Genomic DNA, 24,946 nt, shown 5'->3' on the forward strand with positions numbered 1-24,946 from the left:
GTGGAGGGACACCAGAGTCAGTGGCCTGAACTTGGAACTGGAATCTTTTTATTTCTTCATAGTTAAAAGACTGCATGCTGTATATTTCACCAGTCAAGGAATTAACGTTTATCATTGCTGATACTGGAAAGCCATCGTTGGAAGTATCTAACAATGAGTATGAAAGTTCAGCATTTGCACCAAGATCTGGATCCTCCGCCAAAACTTTGATCACGTGATCTCCAACTTGGCCATTCTCTTTCAGATAAGAGTTCACAACAGGTGCTGAGAAGCGCGGTGGGTTGTCATTAACATCAGAGACAAGGACGGTTATTACATTGTTGCTGGATAAAGGTGGAGTTCCTTCATCTACAGCTTCAAGTGGGATGTAATACTGAGGAACGCGTTCTCTATCTAAAGGTCCATCTACTACCAAGGAGTAATGGTTTTTATACGATGGCTCCAGTTTGAAAGGAAAAGAGCCCTTCATTGAAACATGTATTACACCATTTTTGCCTCCATCTCTATCAGAAACCGTAACTAAAGCCACAGCAGTACCAGGTTTGGTGTCCTCCTTTACACTGTCCAGCAGTGGAGTCATTATAATATCTGGTGCGTTGTCATTCTCATCTAAAACTTCTATTAAAACTTTACAGTGCGTGCTCTGAGGAGGACTGCCTTTATCTCTTGCTTGAACTCGTAACTCAATCGCCTGATTGTCTTCATAATCTATTTGCCCGTTTACTAGAATATCCCCAGTTTCGGGGATGATGGTCAATAAGTCTTTCTTTTTTGACTTCCCATGTCCTAAAAACGAGTACAGAATTTCGCTATTTATGCCATGATCCGCATCAGCGGCAGAAACAGACAAAATTTTAGTGCCTAACGAAACATTCTCCTTGACTTTAACTTTGTAAAGAGGCATGCTGAAAACTGGGCTATTATCGTTGACATCCATCACGTCTATAATTATATTAAGTGAGCCAGATTTAGGAGGCTTTCCTCCATCTACTGCTGTAAGCATCAAGCGAATAAGCGACTGTTTCTCTCTATCCAAAGCCTTTTGCAACACCAACTCTGCGTAAACACTCTCTTCATCGTTCTGTACATCTATAGAGAAGCATTCATTCTGACTGAGTCTGTAATCTTTTAGCGCGTTGCTGCCTATATCACTATCCTCAGCCACCGGAAGTGGAAACCTCTCTCCAGGGCTCGCATTCTCAGAAATATTCAGTTTGAACATGTCTACTGGAAAATGTGGCGAGTTATCATTTACATCCACAATCTTTACCTCAATCCTGTAAAGATTATGTGGGTTCTGCGCCAAAGCCTCCAAATTCAAAACGCATTTTTCATTAGACGCGCAAATTTCCTCACGGTCGATCCGCTCGCTCACAAACAGAGCCCCAGTCTTCAGATTTACCTCAAAGTACTTCTTATTGGATCCAGACACGATCTGAAACTGTCGGGATTCCAGGTCATGAGGGTTAATGTTCAGATCTTTAGCGATATTCCCCACAACTGTCCCCTTATTCACTTCCTCTGAAACGGAGTACGCAATCTGTCCGGACGATGACGCCCACAAAGATAGAAGCACTGCGGTCCAAAGGCTGAAACGTGCCAAGAAATCCATAATCACGCGTTGATTTTTGGAGTAAGCAATCAAAATAGTATATTTTGTCCCAGAAAATATAGAAAGAACGACGAGAAATAATCCCAAACCTTGTGTCTCGTCTGCTGATGCTTTTTATCTGAAGCCAGCTGAGGGTGGTGCTACAGAAATAAAGGGACTAATACTCTCAATCTCGCGGTCTGCAGTGACACCATGCGCTGCAAAAGAGAATTAGCTGGCTTTTCTGTGTTCTGGCTTGTGTTCACATGAGCAAAATCGCAGCGCACTGCTAGAAATAAAGAATCTGTTCAGATATACTTTTCGTTCATCAAGGTACAAACAATGTAAATGTTGCCTCAAAGGTACAGAAGTGGTTTAAAGTCCAATTTTGTACCATAAATATGTTTTTCCAAGTGTATTTGTACCTTTTCATAACCGAATGTTTTAAAACAGCACAACAAAAATAAAAAGCCTGGAGGCGAGGCGGGGTGTGTGGAGTCAGTACAATTTAGAAAATATAATTTCAGTGGATTATGGTACAGTTATGTTCCCTGACTAAAGGTACTGAGATGTACCCTTGATGGTACCATCCAAGGACATAAGAGGTACTGCCCCAGTGACAGTGCCATACCTTTATTTCTGAGAGTGTAGGATGAAATGCACAGTTTCCTGTCAACAAATTAAGAATTTGTAACAAAATGAGTAAAAACAGTTCTTCGCTAATAGTGAGGAAAAGCAAATTGTCCAGAAAGTTTGCATCACACCTCTCATTTCAGTCAGTGTATCTGAGCCTGCGCAGTGCGGTCGCTGTCCTTGGTGCTGAAAAGTCTCCCAAGGCAAAATCAAGAAGACACAAAGTGTGAAAGAGCAACATGAATATATACTTGTAGCAAACTTGTATAATATTAATATCATTGCAGACAGTGATGAATATGTTCAGAAAAAGGTTTGGGCTAGTAAGAAAGGGCCAAAAAAAGTGGGCCTAACTGAAACATCTAAGTAGTATGCCTATAAATTATTATTAGCCATGTGCATGGATGCATATAATTTGTTGTATTTCATGATGGGATATAAGCTGGATAAAAGTTTATTTAGAACAAATCATCTAGGATAAATACTAAACAGACCCAAGCTTAAACACATGTAACAGCTGTTTTGTCAAAATTAGCTAATTTCTTAAATGAAATTCAACTGTCTTGACTTTTTTGGGCGTCTATTCAATTCAGCTTTGATGTATTACTCACAAAAGCTATAAAAAATACAAACAAGTGATGTTGACTTGAATCCAGTTTTGCAAGTGAATCTACTAACTGACTACTCAAGCCATTTCTAGCACAGGCAATGTAAACTGCTAAATAAAAAGCTGAAATTATGTAAATTATATGAAGCTAAAGGTGCAAGGTGTTGTAACAGCTAAAAGTTAAGGAAATGTGTTAATATTGACATATTGAAACTGCCATGAAGGGAACCCAATATACAAGATAAAGTTTCCACCACAAAAGGTAAAACATGAACTTTTGCCACATGATAACAAAAAATCCAGCTTTTATTTCACTCCGAAACCATCATGTTCTTACCTTCCCAGTGTCTAGATCTGTGGGAAAGTGTTTCGTTCATTCCTGATATTAAGCTTCCACCTCAACTGCATGCTTACACCAGAAGTGCATTCACCTTTACTGCTGCTATTAGTTGATTCAATGACCACGAGCACTAAAAATCTTCAAAGAAATTGAATTATGAAGTGCTATGTGCCTAAAACAGTCAAACAGTTGCAAGTAAGATCAAACAAAGCCCGCAGCATAAGCTCACATACCGAAACTGTAAAGCCAATGAAAGCCCTTACCTTCCCAGTGCTGGGGAGAGTCTGTGTCCGAGTGAAAGTGTCCCCTCCATTAATGCTGATCAGCTCTGCGTCTGCAGGCGGAAATGGCGAGGGGAAAACCACTACGTCACTCTTCATTGTGTCTGAGCTAAAGCACACGTCGTACTGCTGAGTGGCTTTAGAGTAAGACCAGCTCCCGTCAGGGTGTGTAGTGACCACTGGAGCACCGCACCCGCTCAAACCGCCCTCTGACCCGTAGCATTTAGCTGCTATTAAACCGATGAGGCTCAGCAGAAAGATCACCGACACTGAGACAATAGCGATGAGCAGATACAGATTCAGATCAGAAAAGCCCTCCTCCTTCATCGGCACTTGTCTTAGGGAAGGCTGCACGCTGTCCAGACTTTCAACCACCACAACCTCAACAGTCACTGTAGCTGACAGTGAAGGTTCTCCATGGTCACATACTGTCACAACAAGTGGGTGAGTTTTCAAGTCGTGGTCACTCATTCGTCTCTTAGTCCTGATTTCTCCAGTGCTGCTACCAATGCGGAACAGATTAGTCCCCTTAGGTTCAGTGATGTGATAAGACAGCAGCGCATTATAACCAGAATCAGCATCTACAGCTCGGATTTTAGCCACAAAGTATCCCGCTTCAGCAGAGTAGGGGATGTTCTCAGTGTTTACTGACCCAGCTTCAGAGTAAGGAGGTAAGATAACTGGACTGTTGTCATTCTCATCCAGGATAAAGATATTCACAGTCACATTGCTGCTCAGTGGTGGAGCTCCAGCGTCGGTGGCCTGAACTTTAAACTGGAATGATTTGATTTCCTCATAATTATATGACTGTTTACTGTATATATCACCACTCAAGGGATTTATGTCTACCATAGGCGACCAGGAACCTTCCATACTGCTCTTTCCAACCAAGGAATAAACAATTTGAGCATTCTCATTAATATCTGGATCTTTTGCTGTCATTGTGGCTATTATGTTTCCAGCTGGGCTGTTTTCTTTCACATAAAAGACCATTAAACTGTCTGGAAAGTGAGGCGCATTGTCATTCACATCCATAATAAGAATAGTAAGAACAACACTGCTGGACAGAGTCGGGGTGCCTTTATCAGTAGCAATTATGGTGATGTTATACTGCGGCACTCGCTCTCTGTCCAGAGGTCCATCCACCACTAATGAGTAATAGTTTTTATAAGAAGGTTGAAGTATAAATGGACCAACTTCTTTAACTTTAGCACTGACCTCTCCGTTTTTCCCTACGTCATTATCAGCAATCGTGATCAATCCAACAGCAGTACCGGATGTGGCGTCTTCTCTCACCGCGCTCGTGAGAGAGGTGACGGAAATGGCTGGAGCGTTATCATTCACGTCAAGCACCTCGATTAAAACTTTGCAGTGAGATGCGCGAGGCGAGGGGCCTTTGTCCTGAGCCTGCGCGTGAAGCTCAAACGCAGCAGTATCTTCCCTGTCTAGCTGCCCTTTTACTGTGATTTCACCAGTGGAGGGGTTTATATCAAAAATGTCTGCCCACTTCTCTTTACCGTGGCTTATCAAAGAGTAAACAATCTCTCCATTCACTCCAGAGTCCAGATCAGTAGCATTAAGCTTAATAACTGGAGTCCCAAACACTGTATTCTCAGGGATGCTCACTTTATAAAGCTCTTTGCTGAACGCAGGCGTGTTATCGTTCACATCAATTACATTAACTGTTACGTCAAGAGTGCCAGACCTTGGGGGTTTACCTCCATCGACAGCAGTGAGCACGAGCTTCACAATGGCCTGCTTTTCTCTGTCTAAAGCTTTCTGCAGAACAAGCTGTGGTGAGAGATTCTGATCTCCACCGCTCTGGACGTTTAGTGAAAAATATTCATTATTGCTAAGCTTGTAGCTCTTAACCGAGTTGCTGCCGACATCTGCATCACTCGCCCTTGGCAATGGATACCTATCGCCAGCAAAAGCAAGTTCTGTAATGTTCAAATCATACGTTTTATAGGGGAAAGACGGGGCGTTGTCATTTACATCCATTATATTCACAGTAACGCTAAAAAGTCGCAAAGGGTTTTGCGCAATAGCTTCAAGGTGCAACGAACACGTTTGACTCGAAGAACAAAGCTCCTCTCGATCAATCCTCTCGTTCACAAACAGCTCGCCAGTCTTCAAGTTTACCTCGAAATACTTCTTGCTTGATCCAGACACGATCTGAAACATGCGTGCCTCCAGCTCGCGAGCGTTAAAGTTAAGGTCCTTCGCCATATTTCCAACCACGGTCCCTTTATCCACTTCCTCTGTAACCGAATAGACGACCTGAGCAGAAGATACATCCCACAAAGACATAGGCAGGAGAAACAGCAATAGTGGACACGACCTCAAAAACAGGGCATCCATCGTTCGCTTAAAAACTCCGTTCGGAAATAAAAGACGCAAATTGCAATAAAACAGCAGAAGCCGAACAGCGATTGCTTTTATGCTCGGTCGAAGAAGGCTCCCCCTCTGCCCTCCTCCTTTCTGCTGCGCGTGAAGAAAGGTGGGGACTGGAATTGGACACGCTGGCCGTCATAATCGTGGTCAACAGCGACCTCTTGTGTCCATAAAGCCAATGAGCTCATAGGAAAAACCTCTGAATACTGACAGAAAGCGCTGCATTGAATTCATTCAATCTAAACAAGCGATTAATTTCCTCATCAATAAAATATATGCAACCAATGAGGTTTGCCTAAGTTATGTAAACTGATACATGAAATTGAAATGATTTCATTTATTTGGTGGAAATAATGTGTAAGTAAATACCATGTATTACTTTTCTCAGTAGACTATCTTCCTTTTATGAATAAATCTCAAAGCAATTCTTAAGCCACTCGACCCACAGACGCAATGTAATTTAAGAGCTCATAATAAACCAGTGTATCTTTAGCTATTTGACAGGGTTAAAAGAAAGCACTGAAACTCAAGGACCCAAAAGAAGAACAACCAGACATCACAGCTCGCAAATAAACAGGACAATGATCTGTAAGCTCCAAGCAGAAGACTGAGTGAGAATTTTAATACAAGAAAAATAACAGATGTTGTACATTTCCAATGCAACGCAACTTTGGCCCAGTTCAGAGTTTTCGTATGCCAAAGAACTCTTCATGAGACGGACAGACAGATGAACAGACCCAAGCTCTAAATAAACACAGTGTAACAGGCATTCAGTTCAACGGTTTATGGGAAGTAGAACTTCCTAGAACTTCCTCGTTTGAAGGGTTTCATCAGTAAAGCCAGCTGTGCAGCACTAATGAATGTAGTATATGCAAACAAGTGCACTCTCTTCTGTTTGAGTTAACAAACTTAGTACCTAGCTACACTGGATGACCGCTGTCCACTGCAAAAGTGCTGAAAAACAAATTATGACCAATTTCAGTTCACCAAAACTTTTTCTAAACAAATAATATGAAGTTTTTTGGTTTTCATTTGTTTTCTTTTTTGTTTTGCTTTGTGTTTTTTCAGTATTGAATGTAGTTAGTAATGTTCATGAATGTATTTTTATTTTAACGTTACGAAACACGTTTTTAAAATAGTTTAACACATTTTAATTTTATTTTAAAGCATCAGGTTCAAAATATAAGCCAATGTGGACCGTGATAATACCTCTGTTCATTCAATGCTGAATGTTAAAAAAAAACATTGTATAAAGTTTTCCGTTTTCATTTTATTTTATTATGTTATATTTTATAATATTATATTTTTGAGTGCAATTAATTTATAAACCGATTTTTTTATCATTTAGGGCTATACGTGACTTTTATTTATCTTTGTAACATAGAAACAAATAGGTTACTGCACTTGTAATAACTTCTACATAATTGCTTAACAAGAATTAATTTAAAAATGTAAACAAGTTTTTGAAGTATTTAAAAATATGATTCAAACATTGTGTTCAATTGCATGTCAAACCTGACGCTTCATGAAACACGTAATATATTAACCAACATTGTTAATGCACACATTAATGACCGATGTAGTTGTGAACAGATGTTATTGATAATAATGATATCATGTGTAGCGAACGTTTATCAGCGAATCTTCAAAACAGTCACCGCAAGGCTGAAGTACAACAGAGAGATTTTCACCTTTCAAACCTGCACCTGTACACACAAACAAACAGGACTACGAAAACGCCCCTTACCTTCCCAGTGCTGGGGAGAGTCTGTGTCCGCGTGAAAGTGTCCCCTCCATTAATACTGATCAGCTCTGCGTCTGTAGGCGGAAACGGCGACGGGAAAACCACTACGTCACTCTTCATCGTGTCTGAGCTAAAGCACACGTCGTACTGCTGAGTGGCTTTAGAGTAAGACCAGCTCCCGTCAGGGTGTGCAGTGACCACTGGAGCGCCGCACCCGCTCAAACCGCCCTCTGACCCGTAGCATTTAGCTGCTATCAAACCGATGAGGCTCAGCAGAAAGATCACCGACACTGAGACAATAGCGATGAGCAGATACAGATTCAGATCAGAAAAGCCCTCCTCCTTCATCGGCACTTGTCTTAGGGAAGGCTGCACGCTGTCCAGACTTTCAACCACCACAACCTCAACAGTCACTGTAGCTGACAGTGAAGGTTCTCCATGGTCACATACTGTCACAACAAGTGGGTGAGTTTTCAGGTCGTGGTCACTCATTCGTCTCTTAGTCCTGATTTCTCCAGTGCTGCTTCCAATGCGGAACAGATTAGTCCCCTTAGGTTCAGTGATGTGATAAGACAGCAGCGCATTATAACCAGAATCAGCATCTACAGCTCGGACTTTAGCCACAAAGTATCCCGCTTCAGCAGAGTAGGGGATGTTCTCAGTGTTTACTGACCCAGCTTCAGAGTAAGGAGGTAAGATAACTGGACTGTTGTCATTCTCATCCAGGATGAAGACGTTCACAGTCACATTACTGCTGAGAGGTGGAGCTCCAGAGTCAGTGGCCTGAACTTGAACTTGGAATGATTTGATTTCCTCATAATTGAATGACTGTTTGCTGTAGATGTCACCATTTTCTGAGTTTATGTCTAAGAATGGGATGTTTTTGGTTCCTTTACTAAGCAAAGCATACGATATCTGAGCATTCTCGTTAACATCCTTGTCTAATGCTCTCACATTTGCTATCACAACCCCAGCTGGACTATTTTCTTTAACATAAATGTTCATCATGGGCTCTGGAAAAAGGGGCGCATTGTCATTGACATCAGCAATGTGAACAGACAGGACACTGGTGGTAGACAGTGATGGTGTACCTTCATCTGTGGCTTTTATGGTAATGTTATATACAGCAACCTTCTCCCTGTCCAGTGGCCCATCCACCACTAATGAATAGTAGTTTCTGTAAGAGGACTCTATCTTGAATGGTACATGGCCCAAAATGCTGCAGTGCACTAATCCATTTCTACCTCCATCCTTGTCCGAAACTGTAAATAAAGCCACTGCTGTTCCTTCTTTACAGTCCTCCTTCACTGTATTGGTGAGTGACGTCACCTCTATTTCTGGCGGATTGTCATTCACGTCGATAATTTCAACCAATACTTTACACTGGGAACTTTTAGGGGGTTGGCCTTTATCTTTAGCCTCCACTCTCAGTTCAACAGCAGCGTTTTCCTCATAATCGATTTCACCTTTCACTGTGATGACGCCACTTTCAGGGTCAACTGAAAACAGATCAGAGCCTTTAGCACTGCCTTGCCTCACTATAGCGTATACAATTTCACTATTGACACCTTCATCCAAATCTGTTGCGGAGAGTGATAGGACTTGGGCTCCAAACGGAGCATTCTCATTCAGTTTCACCTTGTAAAGCGATTGGCTGAAAACTGGAGAGTTGTCATTAACATCCAAAACATTAACAACGATCTCTAACGTCCCAGATAACGGAGGTTTTCCTCCATCAAGAGCAGTCAGTATTAGATGAATCACAGGCTGTGTTTCTCGATCTAAAGCTTTCTTCAGCACCAACTCGACTGAAGCACTGTCTCTCCATTTTGAACATCCAGAGAAAAGTGCTCGTTTGGGCTTAATTTATAGTTTTTCACCGTATTGCTGCCCGTGTCTGGATCTTCAGCCAATGGCAGAGTGAATTTCTCTCCTAGCGCAGATATTTCAGTTATATTCAGTATTTGATTGCTAGCCGAGAACAATGGGGCGTTGTCGTTTATGTCTATTATATTTACCTCAATACGAAACAGCCTCAGCGGATTCTGAGCCATGGCCTCTATATGCACTGAACATCTCTGGGCTTTGGGACAAAGCGCTTCTCGATCAATCCTCTCGGTCACAAACAAAACTCCCGTCTTTAAATTCACCCCAAAATACTTCTTATTAGATACAATCTGAAACATACGAGCTTCCAGATCCTGCACGTTGATGTTAAGATCTTTAGCCACGTTCCCAACAACAGTCCCCTCCTTCACTTCCTCTGAGACGGAATACACGATCTGACCGGAGGATAAATCCCACAAAAGAAGAGATAATAAAATCCCAGACACAACGTGATCCATCTTTGGACAAAACTGAAGGCTTTAAGCTTCCAAACGGACGCACATCAATGGAAAAAGAAACAAACAAACAAACGATGCAAAGACGTCGTCTTCTATAAACCACAGCCAATGCAGATATCTCTCTCGCGCCATGGGGCTTTCTGAGACTGGTATTCTGTGAGATGGGAGAGTCAAATCACCCACGGTAATAAAAGTTCACGGTCTGCAGCGACCCCAAGTGGTTTCACGAAATACAACAGACTGTTTTTTTCTCTTTCGAGTGAGTTTACCTTTATTTCCCAAAGCTAAATACGTATTATCATTCAGACTGAACTCCAAGAACAGAATATAAGAACGTACAGCTTAGAAAACTGTCTCATACTAATTGTTGTAAAAGTAATGCAAAAAAAGGATAAAGGAGTTTGAAAAAAATTATAATGATGTGTCTCTACAAACAAAAATCAGAATTGCCCAGGTTATGGTCTTTTTTGTGGTTCTTTATGGATGCGAATGCTAAGCAAGGAAAAATATTGATGCCCTTGAACTTCAGTGTTTGCAAAGACTTTTGAACACCTAACGAAATAAATGGATCCAGAACCATATCTACCTTCGTCTCTCACTTGAAGCCAAGTTAGCCAACCAGAAGCTGTCAATTATGAGAAAAAGCAATTCAATGAAAAAAACAATTAGAGGAATCACAAATAAGCCATTAAGAAGCCTGAAAACCCAAAAGAGAAGGCACAATATTCCAGAAAAACAAGCAATATGGTCGCCAGAAATTGGACTTGACAACTTTTAATAATAACAAACAGTAATTAGCAATATTCTACACTCTTAAAAAAGATGTCTATTCAAGGGATCTATAGTAAAGGGAATGGTTGCATATAGAACAAGTTATACAAATAAACTTTTTTGTGTCTAAGTTGTTCTTTACATGATGAATTGGTTCTTCAGATTGATATGTGTTGTATGTGATGCTATAAGTGAATGTGCTATATTTGGTTTTGAAAATGGTTCTATATAGCACCAAAAAGAGTTCTATTGTTACAAGTTTGACATCATAACAATTGCAGAAATGTTTTTGGCGCTATATAGAATCATTTTCAAAAATGTTCTATATAGAAATATATACAACACATTCATGATATAGAACCACATACAACACATATCAATCCATTTCACCATGCAAAAAGCCATTTAAGCATGAAAGTGTCCTACATGGAACTCATGATTCTAAGCAGAATTATTCATTTTGTTTAAAAAAAAACTTTAAAGAACCATCTTTTTTAAGAGTGTACCCAATGCATAGTTTATCCATAACAAGAACATTTTTTCAAAACTTATGAAATCACTTGAAGAAATGGCCTCAACTTTTAACAGCAATACAAACATCAAACAACAAACTCCAAATTAATCTTTTCTGATATATACTGGGCAAACTAGAGTCTGATACACCATGATAACAAATCATCATCATCATCATCATCATCAATAATCATCATCAAGTTTAAATGCTGATCAAAAAACAAAAACTCAGACATTCTGAAATGAAAAGTGAAGTAAATACTGCTCACTTCAAAAGAAAGAAAGAAAGAAAGAAAGAAAGAAAGAAAGAAAGAGGCAGCTACAACATTCTGGTTGTTGTAGGTCTGTCGCTGCCTGGAACATGTTGCTGAAACACCTTTGATAAAAATTAACAAACCACAACTAACAAAACAAACAACCACTCCAATTCTATCCATAGCTGATCAGCCCAAATCAAAAGACAACAGTAACACTGCCACTTACCTTCCCAGTGCTGGGGAGAGTCTGTGTCCGAGTGAAAGTGTCCCCTCCATTAATGCTGATCAGCTCTGCGTCTGCAGGCGGAAACGGCGAGGGGAAAACCACTACGTCACTCTTCATCGTGTCTGAGCTAAAGCACACGTCGTACTGCTGAGTGGCTTTAGAATAAGACCAGCTCCCGTCAGGGTGTGTAGTGACCACTGGAGCGCCGCACCCGCTCAAACCGCCCTCTGACCCGTAGCATTTAGCTGCTATTAAACCGATGAGGCTCAGCAGAAAGATCACCGACACTGAGACAATAGCGATGAGCAGATACAGATTCAGATCAGAAAAGCCCTCCTCCTTCATCGGCACTTGTCTTAGGGAAGGCTGCACGCTGTCCAGACTTTCAACCACCACAACCTCAACAGTCACTGTAGCTGACAGTGAAGGTTCTCCATGGTCACATACTGTCACAACAAGTGGGTGAGTTTTCAGGTCGTGGTCACTCATTCGTCTCTTAGTCCTGATTTCTCCAGTGCTGCTTCCAATGCGGAACAGATTAGTCCCCTTAGGTTCAGTGATGTGATAAGACAGCAGCGCATTATAACCAGAATCAGCATCTACAGCTCGGACTTTAGCCACAAAGTATCCCGCTTCAGCAGAGTAGGGGATGTTCTCAGTGTTTACTGACCCAGCTTCAGAGTAAGGAGGTAAGATAACTGGACTGTTGTCATTCTCATCCAGGATGAAGACGTTCACAGTCACATTGCTGCTGAGTGGAGGGGCTCCAGAGTCAGTGGCCTGAACTTGGAACTGGAAGTGCTTCATCTCCTCAAAGTTGAAGGACTGCATGCTGTGAATTTCTCCAGTCACAGAGTTGATGTTCGCAGCTGAAGCTAAAGGCATGTTGGAGCTGTCGAGTAATGAATAGGTCACGTGAGCATTTTCACCAACGTCTATGTCTCGTGCGGAGACTAGCGCTATTAGAGCACCTGCTGCGCTGTTCTCCTTTACATACACGTTAATAAACGGTTCTGGGAAGCGAGGTGGGTTATCATTCACGTCAGAAACACGGACAGTGACCAGAGTGGTGCTGGAAAGAGGCGGCGACCCTTCATCTGTGGCTGTTATTAATACATTATACAGCTCGTTTTCTTCTCTATCGAGAGCACCGTTTAAAACAAGTGAGTAATACTTCCCTTGCGTGGATTCCAACAGGAATGGAGAGTTTTTAGATATGAAACAATGCACTTTTCCATTTTTACCGCCATCCTTGTCTTGCACGGTGATCAATGCAATGGCAGTGCCCTTTCTAGCGTCCTCGCGCACGCTGTCCAGCAGGGAGGAGAGTTTAATATCTGGTGCATTGTCATTCACATCCACCACCTCTATTAAGACTTTACAGTGAGATGCGAGTGGAGTAGAGCCCCCATCTCGAGCCTCAACGCGAATCTCGTACGCGCTCGTGCTCTCATAATCTAATTCACCAACCACTGAAATGTCTCCAGTGATGGAGTCGATGGAAAATTTCTCTGATATTCCCTTTTGGCCTTGTTTAAATGAATATGTAACCTCGCCATGAACGTCTTCATCAAGATCGGTTGCGTTTACAGTTAAAATCGTCGAGCCAACAGCAATATTTTCTGGAACTAAAGCTTTATATACGGATTTGGAGAAAACAGGCGCGTTATCATTAGCATCTAAAACTACAACGTTAATTTCGGTCGTCCCTGATCGCGGTGGTCTACCTCCGTCTACAGCAGTCAGCACGAGCCGGACTGCAGCCTGCTTCTCTCGGTCAAGACTCTTAATTAGCGCCAGCTCAGCAGATGGACCCTGGTCAGCATCTGTATGGACCTCCAAGTTGAAAAAGGCATTTTGGGACAGTTTATACGAGCTGATTGTGTTGCTTCCCATATCTGGATCCTCAGCTCCCAGTAAAGGAAACTTGGATCCAACTAAAGCTGACTCTGCAACACGAATAGTTTGTGATTTCCATGGAAAAACAGGAGAGTGGTCGTTAATGTCCAGTATTTTTACCTCCACGCTGTGCATCTGTAAGGGATCGTTAACAATCGCCTCCAAAGTCTCCGTGCAAGTCGGGCTGTTCGGACAGAGCTCTTCTCTGTCGATTGAATCCAACACAAACAGGGCGCCGGTCTTTAAATCCACCTCAAAATGTTTCCTCGAAGACCCTGACACGATGCGAAGCCTGCGAGGCTCCAGATCAGCCACATTGAGGTTTAAGTCCTTGGCTAAATTTCCAACCACTGTGCCTGGGCTCACCTCCTCGGACACAGAGTACACAGCGTGGCCTGACATGACGGGCCGATAACAAAGCCAAATCCAACACAAAGACGCGATCCATAAACGCCCCATCATTTCAGAGGCATTTACGTTTGTATTCCAGCCCTTAATGATTCCGTCCAATGTGAATAACTTGCTCCTCACCTTTAGCGTTAAACTAGACTAAAAATAAAACGTGGAGAGGAATGTAATCCACTGTAGCCCCTCTATTCTGCGCACTAACCAGCCAGTTATGGGATTGCCTGTATAACTGATGGGAGGGTTCTGATTTTAAAGCCTATTGCAGGTAAACAGCGCCCTCATGTGGGCATGTTGTGCATAAAAGAGAAAGTTTTATGATTTTTAGCAAAAGACAGTTCCACTGAAATGTGTTGCTTTGAATGTATGCGATTCAAAACTGTCCATCGGTTCCACGTAAAAAAATTTACAGTACATCAACATAATTTTGGCCAAAAGTAAGTAAAATAAAATTGATGTAATATGTGTCATTCATATGGAACCAATGTACACGTTTGAATCTAATATACTCAAAACAATACTTTTTTTTTATAGTTCTATCTTTACCTATTGCTTTAGTTCACATTGAACATTGTGTTCATAATAATTTGTCTCTGAGTTTTAATAAAAGAAGATGGCAGCAATGTATTAAACACAGTAAGGAACACCTTATTAGACTTCAACAAACACTAGACAAAGTCTGTCTTCCAACAATATGAGATGCCTTGGTTTAAATTTAGCCATATTTGCGCCCATATGAACTTGTATCTTTGTTGTAAATGATGACGTGAAATTATTATTACTATACTAATCTTAGTGTATCGACATATTTCTTTGTTTCCGTGATTTGACGTGAAATGCAAGACAGTTATTGATCATTAAGTTCAAATGAACATATAAAACTACTAACAATACGTTTTATACGCAAAGCAATCAGACGTGGATTTGACCAATAGAGGAAATACCATATACATCCAAAAATGCACTGCAGACATTTCCGTAGCAAGCAAAAATAGATGAACCTGTGCAGTTTATTGTTGTTTAATATGAATATAAAATTAATTTCTCGGTTTATTAAAAAATGTGCATCTGCTCCTCAGCAGAAACGGAGTGAATTAAAGCTGTAAAATGTGGCAGATTGTGAGTGTCGCTGTTCAGCACTCGGTGCTAACAGACACAGTCAGAGAATAAACTGATAATCTCTCAGTGAAGAAATGCAGACGTGTGAATTCACAAATGAAACGAGAATAATCTCAGAAAACATAATGAGACACCATAATGTAATGAAAAGCAGCGCAGCAGCATCGTGTGAGAAATTAGAACAACAAAGCAAAATAATCTACCCAGGTGATTCTGATATTTCCAAAAGTTTAAGATGGAAATGGAAGGTTTTCAGCAAAAAAAGCAAGTATAAAAGCACAATATGAATTTCAGTGAACCGCATATATAACGATCTCAGACTTCGCTCACTTTGCTCATTAATGTCATTTCAGTTTCACTGAATAACACATAGATAGATAGATAGATAGATAGAGAGAGAAATAGACAGATAGATAGACAGACAGATAGATAGATAGATTGATAGATAGATAGATAGATAGATAGATAGAGAGAGAGATAGAGAGATAGACAGATAGATAGATAGATAGATAGATAGATAGATAGATAGATCGATAGATAGATATCAGACCTATAGACAGATTGATATCAGACCTATAGATAGATAGATAGATAGATAGATAGATAGATAGATGGATAGATAGATAGATCATAATACAAATCAGATCACAAATTTAAATGCTGACGGAAATTAGACAGACATTCCAGGAATGTGTACAAATACTGTTCACATCAAAAAAAAATGAGAAAGAAAGTCGCTGTCCAATAAGCGGTGCTGAACTCCTCCTAATTGTCCTCTTAATAATGTGTTTAAGAGAGAAACATAATATGCAAATTATAAGACGAAAGCCTACAGCATTTCTTTCTCAAGTTTGAAGAACAGTAACACTGCCACTTACCTTCCCAGTGCTGGGGAGAGTCTGTGTCCGAGTGAAAGTGTCCCCTCCATTAATGCTGATCAGCTCTGCGTCTGCAGGCGGAAACGGCGAGGGGAAAACCACTACGTCACTCCTCAGCGTGTCTGAGCTAAAGCACACGTCATACTGCTGAGTGGCTTTAGAGTAAGACCAGCTCCCGTCAGGGTGTGTAGTGACCACTGGAGCGCCGCACCCGCTCAAACCGCCCTCTGACCCGTAGCATTTAGCTGCTATTAAACCGATGAGGCTCAGCAGAAAGATCACCGACACTGAGACAATAGCGATGAGCAGATACAGATTCAGATCAGAAAAGCCCTCCTCCTTCATCGGCACTTGTCTTAGGGAAGGCTGCACGCTGTCCAGACTTTCAACCACCACAACCTCAACAGTCACTGTAGCTGATAGTGAAGGTTCTCCATGGTCACATACTGTCACAACAAGTGGGTGAGTTTTCAGGTCGTGGTCACTCATTCGTCTCTTAGTCCTGATTTCTCCAGTGCTGCTTCCAATGCGGAACAGATTAGTCCCCTTAGGTTCAGTGATGTGATAAGACAGCAGCGCATTATAACCAGAATCAGCATCTACAGCTCGGACTTTAGCCACAAAGTATCCCGCTTCAGCAGAGTAGGGGATGTTCTCAGTGTTTACTGACCCAGCTTCAGAGTAAGGAGGTAAGATAACTGGACTGTTGTCATTCTCATCCAGGATGAAGACGTTCACAGTCACATTGCTGCTGAGTGGAGGGACACCAGAGTCAGTGGCCTGAACTTGGAACTGGAAGTGCTTCATCTCCTCAAAGTTGAAGGACTGCATGCTGTAAATTTCTCCAGTCACAGAGTTGATGTTCGCAGCTGAAGCTAAAGGCATGTTGGAGCTGTCGAGTAATGCATAGGTCACGTGAGCATTTTCACCAACATCTATGTCTCGTGCGGAGACTAGCGCTATTAGAGCACCTGCTGCGCTGTTCTCCTTTACATACACGTTAATATATGGCTCTGGGAAGCGAGGTGAGTTATCATTCACGTCAGAAACACGGACAGTGACCACAGCAGTGCTGGAAAGAGGCGGCGACCCTTCATCTGTGGCTGTTATTAACACATTATACAGCTCGTTTTCTTCTCTATCAAGTTCTTCGCCCAACACGAGCGAATAGTATTTGCCCTGCGTGGATTCCAACACAAATGGGGAGTTTTTGGAAATTGAACAGCGCACTTTTCCGTTTTTACCTTCATCCTTGTCTTGAACGGTTATGAATGCAATGACGGTGCCCTTTTTGGCGCCTTCACTCACGCTGTCCAGCAGCGAGGAGAGTTTAATGTCTGGTGCATTGTCGTTGATGTCCATAACCTCCACTAGCACTTTGCAATGGGATGCCAGTGGACTGTGGCCCTTGTCTCGCGCTTCCACGCGGATTTCATAGGCGTTAACCTCCTCATAATCCAAAGGCCCAGCTATTGCTATGTCCCCAGTGCTGCTGTTAATGCTGAACTTGTCTGAAATACCTCTTTGGCCTTGTTTGAACGTGTAAACCACTTCACCGTTGACGCCCTCGTCCGGATCTGTAGCGTTTAGCTTTAATATAAACGTACCAATGGCTACGTTTTCTGGAACCTGAGCTTTGTACACTGGTTTGGCAAACGCAGGAGCGTTATCGTTAGCATCCAGGACGCTAACGATAATACTGGCCGTGCCTGATCGTGCTGGCTTTCCACCATCGATCGCAGTTAATGTGAGCTGGATTTCAGCCTGTTTCTCTCTGTCCAAAGCTTTCTGCAACACCAGTTCTGGAGAAGGACCGCTGTCAGTCTCAGTGTTTACCTCCAAGCTAAAATACTGATTGGCTGAGAGTTTATACGAGGCTACTGAATTGCTTCCCACGTCTGGATCCTCAGCACTAAGCAGAGGAAATTTAGCCCCGGGAAATGTGTGCTCAGATATTCGGATGCTTTGAGATTTACCTGGAAAAGCAGGTGTGTTGTCGTTGATATCAAGTATCTTCACATCAATACTGTACACGTTCAGTGGGTCATTCACTATCGCTTCCAAGCTTTCAGTGCACACGTTGCTGTTTGGACAAAGCTCCTCTCGGTCAATCTCGCCTTGTACGAACAGAGCTCCGGTTCTTATGTTCACCTCAAAATGCTTCTTAGACGACGGCGAAACGATCCTGAGAGCGCGAGACTCAAGCTCGTCCAGTTTCAAGTTCAAATCCTTGGCTAAATTTCCGACAAACGTCCCCGGGCTCACCTCCTCAGACACGGAGTAAACGATCTGACGAGGAGTCGCACTCCGGACACAAAAGGAGAGCAGAAACAGGGAGATACTCCAGAAACATCCAGCCCCACCGGAGGAAGCCATGGCGCCTGAGTTATTCCCAATGTAGTGATATTAAACGTGTTATTTTTCCTTAATAAAGACTAAAAACAGCTGTGAAATAAAATTCTCCCAGCACTGATCCTCCCTTAATAAAGACCACCCTGCCGTCTCCACCTAAACGAGCTGCGGTTGGATGCGGGTTCGCCTGTAATAGGAGGAGCTCAGAGCACGACGTCTTTCATGACTTCTTGGTACACAGTGCCATCGCGTGGTTACAGCAAGAACTGCAACAAAAACTCCTCTTAAAAATAAAGTATTATTATTATTATTATTATTATTATTATTATTATTATTATTATTGGGGTAAAGAATATTAACAGCATTAATAATAAGAAGATAATGTATCTACACTGTAAACTGTAAATACTCATAATGTGACAACAAGCAATTTAACTGCGTTAATACTCAACTCATTTTTTTTTATTTAATGAAATAATGCTAAATAAATAAATAAATGCATACATAAATAAATACATAAATAAATAAATAAATGCATAGTAAACCTTTAGTCTGGCCACAAAAACATTTAGTGTGTCTTTTTAGCTTTAATTAAACAATGAAACTCAGTGCTCACTTTTAATAAACATTTAAAAATGTATCTCTTTAATTGCAGTATCTCTGCGTTTAATTAAAATTCTACGTCTCAAGTATTTATCTGTTTAATTTGATATGTATCTTATATGATTTTAAAATTATAACTAAATTTTTATATTACTGTTAAACCATACAGTTTGTCTGTAAAGAACCCTGAAGATATTTATAATAATAAAGGTTATTATTATTATTATTATTATTATTATTATAATTATTATTTAATCTGAAAGGAAGTTCGTTTGTTACGTTCTCAACATTTTCACACAGTATAAGAACTAATAAACTCGCTGGGTTAAAATTCAGCACCGCGGACAGCTCCCGAACCGAGAGAGGGAGAGAGAGAGAGAGAGAGAGAGAGAGAGAGAGAGAGAGAGAGAGAGAGAGAAACAAAGAGACAGAGAGAGACTTAAATTCAACACGTGCTACATTTTTTTTAACGAATTTAAAGGAAATGGTTTAGGTTTTTTCCTTAAGTTCGCTTTAAAGGCAAACCTTTCTGCCTTTGCGCATGCGCCCTTTGAACCAGCATGCTGCAGAATCAAGGTACAAAGTGCTGCGCAAAAATATTTAAGTTGTGTTTAGTGTTTAGTGTGAATCTCAATTTGTATGACCTGTACGTTGCAGCCTTTCTTAATTTTTCTGATGTATTATTAGAATTCTGTACTAATAATATTTATTTATTTATTGTATTTATTATTATTTTTATTTTATTTTTTTTGGCATAGGAATTAATGCAGTGCACGCATAGCCTTTGTCTTCTTGTCTCCATCAGAGATTTTTTTTTTTTTCGTTATTGTATCTTAACGCATGATCACATGGCCACACCTGGCCTACATTCCAAAGACTTCTAACCGGTTCTACATAAACAGATAACTTTTTTTTTCCTTGTATATATGTAATAAAAAATCCCGGTAGTATCAACACATCTTAAAGGAGGTTTAATCGATTTTAGAGGCGGGATCAGCAGTGCTGTTTGATCAACTGAACTCTCTACAGTGCCGCCTAGTGGCGCAGAACAGAAAACATTCACTGCGGGTCACATTAGGTGTGCCTGTTACATGAACGCCCCTCCATCTCTCTCTCTCACTCCCCCTCCTTCTCTTTCTCTCACTCCCCCTCCTTCTCTTTCTCTCTTATTCTCTTTTTAGCCCTCTCTCTCTCTCGCTCTCTCTCTCTCTCTCTCTCTTTATTTCACCCACTCTCACTCTCTCCCTCTCAGATATAGTTAGCTGATAAATGCTGATGCAGTAAAAAAAAAACACTGCAGAATAGACAGCTGCTTATTCTCTTATTTCAAAGGAAATGTGTGTGTGTGTGTGTGTGTGTGAGAGAGAGAGAGAGAGAGAGAGAGAGGGAGAGAGAAAGGGAGACAGAGAGAGAGAGAGTGTGTTAGGGTACATTCTGTATGCACAGTGATTACACTGAGGGGGCTAAATAACTGTGGGTGAAGGTTGGAGGGTAAAAATGTGTGCTGCTGTAAATCAGGAGAGATGGAACGGTTGTCATGGTGACTGTTGCCATGGCGACTGCTGGCTCAGGACCACAAAATGCAGCATGAGTAGTGTCCTTATATCACATGGAGCTGAGATTTGAAGCGGATGGGTTCTTTAAGGCATTATTATCTTTATAATTCATGAAAGAGAAAACATAGAAATCATTTATAAATCCTTTATTTGAGTTGCTGTATTTACAACAAGGACATTTAAGAAAAAATGACACCAAAGCTTTAAAAAGAAACTCATTTGCACACTCAGCAGTTAGACATCTTACTGTCCAGGGTCCTCAATGCATGGAAAGTCCAGGAGAATTTTGGATGGAGCAAGACAGTGTACTGACCCTTAGAACTAAGGCAATACAAATTAGAGTGATTTAATTTTGCAGGAACACTGTAGTACGGCAAAATAACAAGAAATGAAAGCCATTCGACACTGAAAGTGATGCATTGAATTGACTTCATTCAAATGTGTTTATCATTTCCACGTAAAATATATACATATAAAAAAAACAAATTATTGCTAAATATGAGTAAATTAAGAGGCAGAACTGTATTGACCTACTGTATTTTATTAATCTGGAGATTCACATTCTAATCAAGTCAATTTAATGCTTTAAATATTTCATCATTCTTGTTTTCAATGCAAAACATCTAATTTGAGCATCTAGAGTTGGTCAGCTTCTCTGAGTCTGTCTGTGGCAGAAAAAACAGTCAGTCCAGCTCCTGGTCACACTTTCAGAACTAGGCACAGAACAAAGAGGCACACTTTTTTGTTCTACATTTCTTTCTTTTCAAATTTTTATCTTCTCAGGAAATGAGTGGCACTTATAATTGAAAAAAAACAAACAGCCTTAAAGGGCCCATATCATAAACAAAACCACATGTACATTACTTTAATCGTAGTATGTAAACACTGTTAAAGAGGCATTCTGACCTAAAACTAGCAATTAATGTGTGTAATCTGTTTTGTTAAGCAATATTATGTAATCATTCTGTTCTGTTTATTATTATTATTATTACAGTACCCAGCATCTGTGGTGCTAGCTAGCAGTAGTGATCTAGCACCAGCACCAGTTCGTCATAAAAAGAAAAAATACATCCAGATAGCTGAAAAATTCCCCCCAAGTTTCCACATCAAAGCAATGGTACTCTTAGAAAGTTTCTGTCCACCAAGATACATCATCAGAATGTTTTCCTAATTTATAAATTTAGAACCGTGAGTTCTATATAGAACCATTTCATGCTTAAATGGTCCTTTGCATGGTAAGATCATTCAAATTCTTCAGATTGATGTAGATCATGTGCTGTTTATGGTTCTGTATAGAACCTTTTTGAAAATGGTCCTAGAATAACCCTTTTTGGTGCTATACAGAACTATTGTCAAAAAGGTTCTGTAGAGAACCATATACAATACATGATCTCCATCAGTCTGAAGAACCATTGCACCATGCTTAAATGGTTCTCTGCATGGTGAAATGGTTGTTCAGATTGATGGAGAACATGAATTGTATATGGTTCTAAATCAAAATAGAACCATTTTGAAAATGGTTGTTGAAGAGCCCCCTTTGGTGCTACGTAGAACTATTTTCAAAAAGGCTCTATATAGAACCATATACAACGCATGATCTCCATCAGTCTGAAGAACGACTGCACCAAGCTTAATTTTTTTTTTGTTTGTTTTGTTTTGTTTTTGCATGGTGAAATGGTTCTTCAGACTGATGGAGATCATGCATTGTGTATGGTTCTAAATCAACATAGGACCATTTTGAAAATTGTTGTAGTGAAAATTGTTTGGTTCTATATAGAACTATTTGCAAAAAGGTTCTATATAGAACCATATACAACACGTAATATCCCTCAATCTGAAGAATGGTTGCACCATGCTTGGATGTTTTTTTGCATGGTGAAGTAGTTCTTCAGACTGATGGAGGCCATGTGCTGTACATGGTTCTATGTAGAACCTTTTTAAAAATCATTCTAGAAGAACCCTTTTTGGTGCTATACAGAACTATTTCCATGAAGGTTGGAGCAGCCTGTTGGAACTGAGATGTCATGGAAACCAACACATATCAGCATTTAGCCTTGCAGGTTAGCCCCATCCACTCATGCTGAATTTATAAGGAGTGTTTCAACCTCCACCCTCTTTGAATGAGGCACAATACAGGACAGCCAATCAGAAGACAGGTCATTAACATATGTGTTTCTTAAAGGCACGACAACAAAACAGTGTTTGATTCTGTGGGACGAAGAAAAGCTGGAAAATGGTCCTAGGGTTACATAAAAGCACGCAGATGTCATAAGTGGGGAGAAAAAAATATACAAGGAAAACTGTAGGATATGGGCCCTTTAAGAAATAAAGGAATGTGTTTCCAGAGAATAATGGGTGATGTTATATCCTTGTACTTTTCCTGTCTAGATGCGGCTCACGTATCATAACTGAGTCCAGTGACCCACATTTCTGCGGCACTCTATCTGCTCTCTCTCTCTCTCTGTCTGCTCTCTCCCTCATTCTCTCTATTCATTCTCACTCTCATTTCCAATCTGCACCTTCACCATCTTCCTTTTCTGTATTACCATTTAAAGAATACAATGAAAAAAACTCATGCATTAAATTTGCCTGACTCGAATGTGCATTTTTGTTCATTTCCACATTAACAAAATTATATCAACACACATATTGCCAAAAGTGAGTAAACCAAAAGTGATAATAGTGTTGATATAATATATTTTGCTGTTGTCGGAAGAAAACCTTGTATCTCCAAAATGATGACTTTACAGGAGAAGGAAAAAACCTACTTTACTTTTAAGGTAAGTCAATGGAACCAGACATTTATCTGAGTCATTTTGGGTCATTTCTTTTAGTGCTTTCATCATGAAATTTTCCCACCATTGCAAAGTATAACAGGTATAACAGGTAACTGAAAAACATCAAAAATGCAGATACAAGGTTTTCTTCCGACAACAGCGAATGTATTCATGTGGAAATGACTGAGTAGAATAAATGCAGCACTTTTGTTCAGCTGATAATTTTTTAACATAAAATTATACATTTCTGAGTAAACATTTGGATTAAAAGCTTATGTGATGTGATGCGTCACATTTCCATCAACCTGGCCAACAATGCAGCACTAATACAATGCAGAACATAATGCACTTACATCACGAAAGAAGCAGCGGTATAGATAATACACTTGGTAGGCCATCCTTATATCATAAAAAATAAAAACAATAAAAATGCAAAACCCCATTACACGATGGCAGAAGGTTACACAGGATAATACAACTCTTCATGTAAAAACAGTCTAATAAATTCTAAAGAAGCAATAAGTAGCATTTCTTTCCCATTTTGTTCATTATTCACATTGCTGTCACTGCTGAACACATGACTGACCACATGGGCCGAAGGCAAAAGTCTACATTAATGATAAGCACATACTGAACTAACCATACTAAACACATATTTGTGCGTTTTTTGATATACAGCAAGATCAAATCAGTCATAACTGCATGTGTTTTGATTAAAAGAATTAGTGAAGTCATGTGTAACGATTATGGTATTGTCACTGTTAGAACTCCAGAATGTACTGTCTGATCAGGAATGGTTTGCTTGAAAACAGTTTTCATACAATTGTCGTTAAATGATGATTTTCCAAATAGGAATGCATGGGAGGCAAAGGTCTCTGCACCCAGCTTATATCATGATGATATAAATCCAAATCCCTATTAACCATGTCAGGAACCATAGCAACCACCTCGCAAAACCCTAGCAACCTCCTGGGATACCATAGCAACCATTTAGCAACACCTTAGCAACCACCTAGCAACACCCTAACAACCACTTGGCATACCATAGCAACTGCTTAGCAACACCCTAGCAACCACCTAGCAACACCTTAGCAACCTCCTAGCAACACCCTAGAAACCACCTGGGATACCATAGCAACCACTTAGCAACACCCTAGCAACCACCTTGCAACATCCTAGCAACCACCTAGCAACACCCCAGTAACCACATGGGATACCATAGCAACCACTTAGCAACACCCTAGTAACCATCTAGCAACACTCTAGCAAACACCTGAGATACCATATCAACCACTTAGCAACACCCTAGTGACCACCTACATTTTCTTGAATAAATGCACTTTTCTAGTTGCTGCTTTATAAAGTAGCCAATTAATCACCAACTACTGGCTTGAAAAGGCTTAATAAGTGTATTACAAGGACATCATACTGTCCAACTCTTGATAAATGGACCAACAGAAATGGTCCAGAATAAAATCTCATTGTATTAAAGTTAACATGCTTTAAGCCATAATTAAAGAGAAAGTATTGTGAGTCTAGTGATGATATGTAATTTGTACTGGATATTAATAGCTGTGTAAAGACAAAAAAAGGTTAAATTTACAAAAGCAAACAAAGCAAAAATCTGGCTGCCTTAAAATTTTCATTTTAACTTC

The 24,946-nt window shown here is 40.4% G+C and overlaps 4 protein-coding genes and 1 pseudogene across 4 annotated transcripts; all 5 read right to left on the reverse strand.

Moving 5' to 3' along the window:
* Position 1: 1 nt before the first annotated feature.
* Positions 2 to 2,220, reverse strand: LOC118825012 (protocadherin-10-like; the record flags this gene model as incomplete). The annotated part of the gene is made up of 2 exons (XM_036595511.1): positions 2,190 to 2,220; positions 2 to 1,575 (listed from the first exon to the last, which is right to left on the reverse strand). Coding segments are annotated over exons 1-2 (1,605 nt in total), but the record flags the coding sequence as incomplete, so codon positions are not given.
* A 1,115-nt stretch (positions 2,221 to 3,335) lies between these two features.
* LOC118825014 (protocadherin alpha-8-like) lies at positions 3,336 to 5,903 on the reverse strand. The gene has a single exon (XM_036595512.1). It carries the CDS (start codon positions 5,811 to 5,813, stop codon positions 3,336 to 3,338), a length of 2,478 nt encoding a protein of 825 aa, XP_036451405.1. The 5' UTR covers positions 5,814 to 5,903.
* Positions 5,904 to 7,540: 1,637 nt separating this feature from the next.
* Positions 7,541 to 10,016, reverse strand: LOC118825015 (annotated as a pseudogene).
* Positions 10,017 to 10,623: 607 nt separating this feature from the next.
* On the reverse strand, positions 10,624 to 14,187 carry LOC118825016 (protocadherin gamma-A11-like). Its single transcript, XM_036595513.1, has 2 exons — positions 11,703 to 14,187; positions 10,624 to 10,632 (listed from the first exon to the last, which is right to left on the reverse strand). The coding sequence occupies exons 1-2, from the start codon at positions 14,061 to 14,063 to the stop codon at positions 10,624 to 10,626; spliced, it is 2,370 nt and encodes a 789-aa protein (XP_036451406.1). The 5' UTR covers positions 14,064 to 14,187.
* Positions 14,188 to 15,970: 1,783 nt separating this feature from the next.
* LOC118825017 (protocadherin gamma-A11-like) lies at positions 15,971 to 18,476 on the reverse strand. Its single transcript, XM_036595515.1, has one exon. It carries the CDS (start codon positions 18,377 to 18,379, stop codon positions 15,971 to 15,973), a length of 2,409 nt encoding a protein of 802 aa, XP_036451408.1. The 5' UTR covers positions 18,380 to 18,476.
* Positions 18,477 to 24,946: the final 6,470 nt, after the last annotated feature.

The sequence above is a fragment of the Colossoma macropomum genome, unplaced genomic scaffold, assembly GCF_904425465.1.
Source record: "Colossoma macropomum unplaced genomic scaffold, Colossoma_macropomum, whole genome shotgun sequence".
Lineage (NCBI taxonomy): Eukaryota > Metazoa > Chordata > Actinopteri > Characiformes > Serrasalmidae > Colossoma > Colossoma macropomum.